We start from the raw sequence: 372 nt of genomic DNA on the forward strand, positions 1-372 counted from the left end.
GCACGTGTAGGCCGTGGGGGGGACACTGACCTCTCTTCCAGTCGCCATGGCACATCTTCAGGTCCCGGCAGGTCCTGGCAGGGTTCTTGCGGGTGCCCTCGGGGCTGCGGATGTTCTCGATCTGTTGGGTCAGGCTCTTGAGGGTGGTGTCAACCTCCAGGTCCCTGTCACGCATCACGTTGGCGTCATCAGCTCTGTAGTAGCGGCCACCATCGTGAGCCTTCTCCTGGGGTGGCTGGGGCAGGAAGCTGAAGTCGAAGCCACCACTGGGGGGACCAGGAGGACCAGGGGGGCCAGGTGGGCCGGGGGGACCCTGTGGGAGGAGAGGAGGAGGATAGTGAGCAGATGATGAAGTCAGGAGGGGCTGGGCAA

The 372-nt window shown here is 64.2% G+C and overlaps 1 protein-coding gene across 1 annotated transcript in view; it reads right to left on the reverse strand.

The window, feature by feature from the left end:
* The window catches only part of LOC103801338 (collagen alpha-1(I) chain-like), a gene marked incomplete at its 5' end in the record, with an annotated part of 1,935 nt that extends 1,622 nt beyond the window's left edge, over positions 1 to 313 (reverse strand). The window contains one exon of the mRNA XM_009073750.1: positions 31 to 313. Within this exon, the coding sequence (XP_009071998.1) occupies positions 31 to 313 (283 nt within the window). The remainder of the gene's footprint in view (positions 1 to 30) is intronic.
* Between the last annotated feature and the right edge of the window lie 59 nt (positions 314 to 372).

This window comes from Acanthisitta chloris, unplaced genomic scaffold (assembly GCF_000695815.1).
Source record: "Acanthisitta chloris isolate BGI_N310 unplaced genomic scaffold, ASM69581v1 scaffold30080, whole genome shotgun sequence".
Lineage (NCBI taxonomy): Eukaryota > Metazoa > Chordata > Aves > Passeriformes > Acanthisittidae > Acanthisitta > Acanthisitta chloris.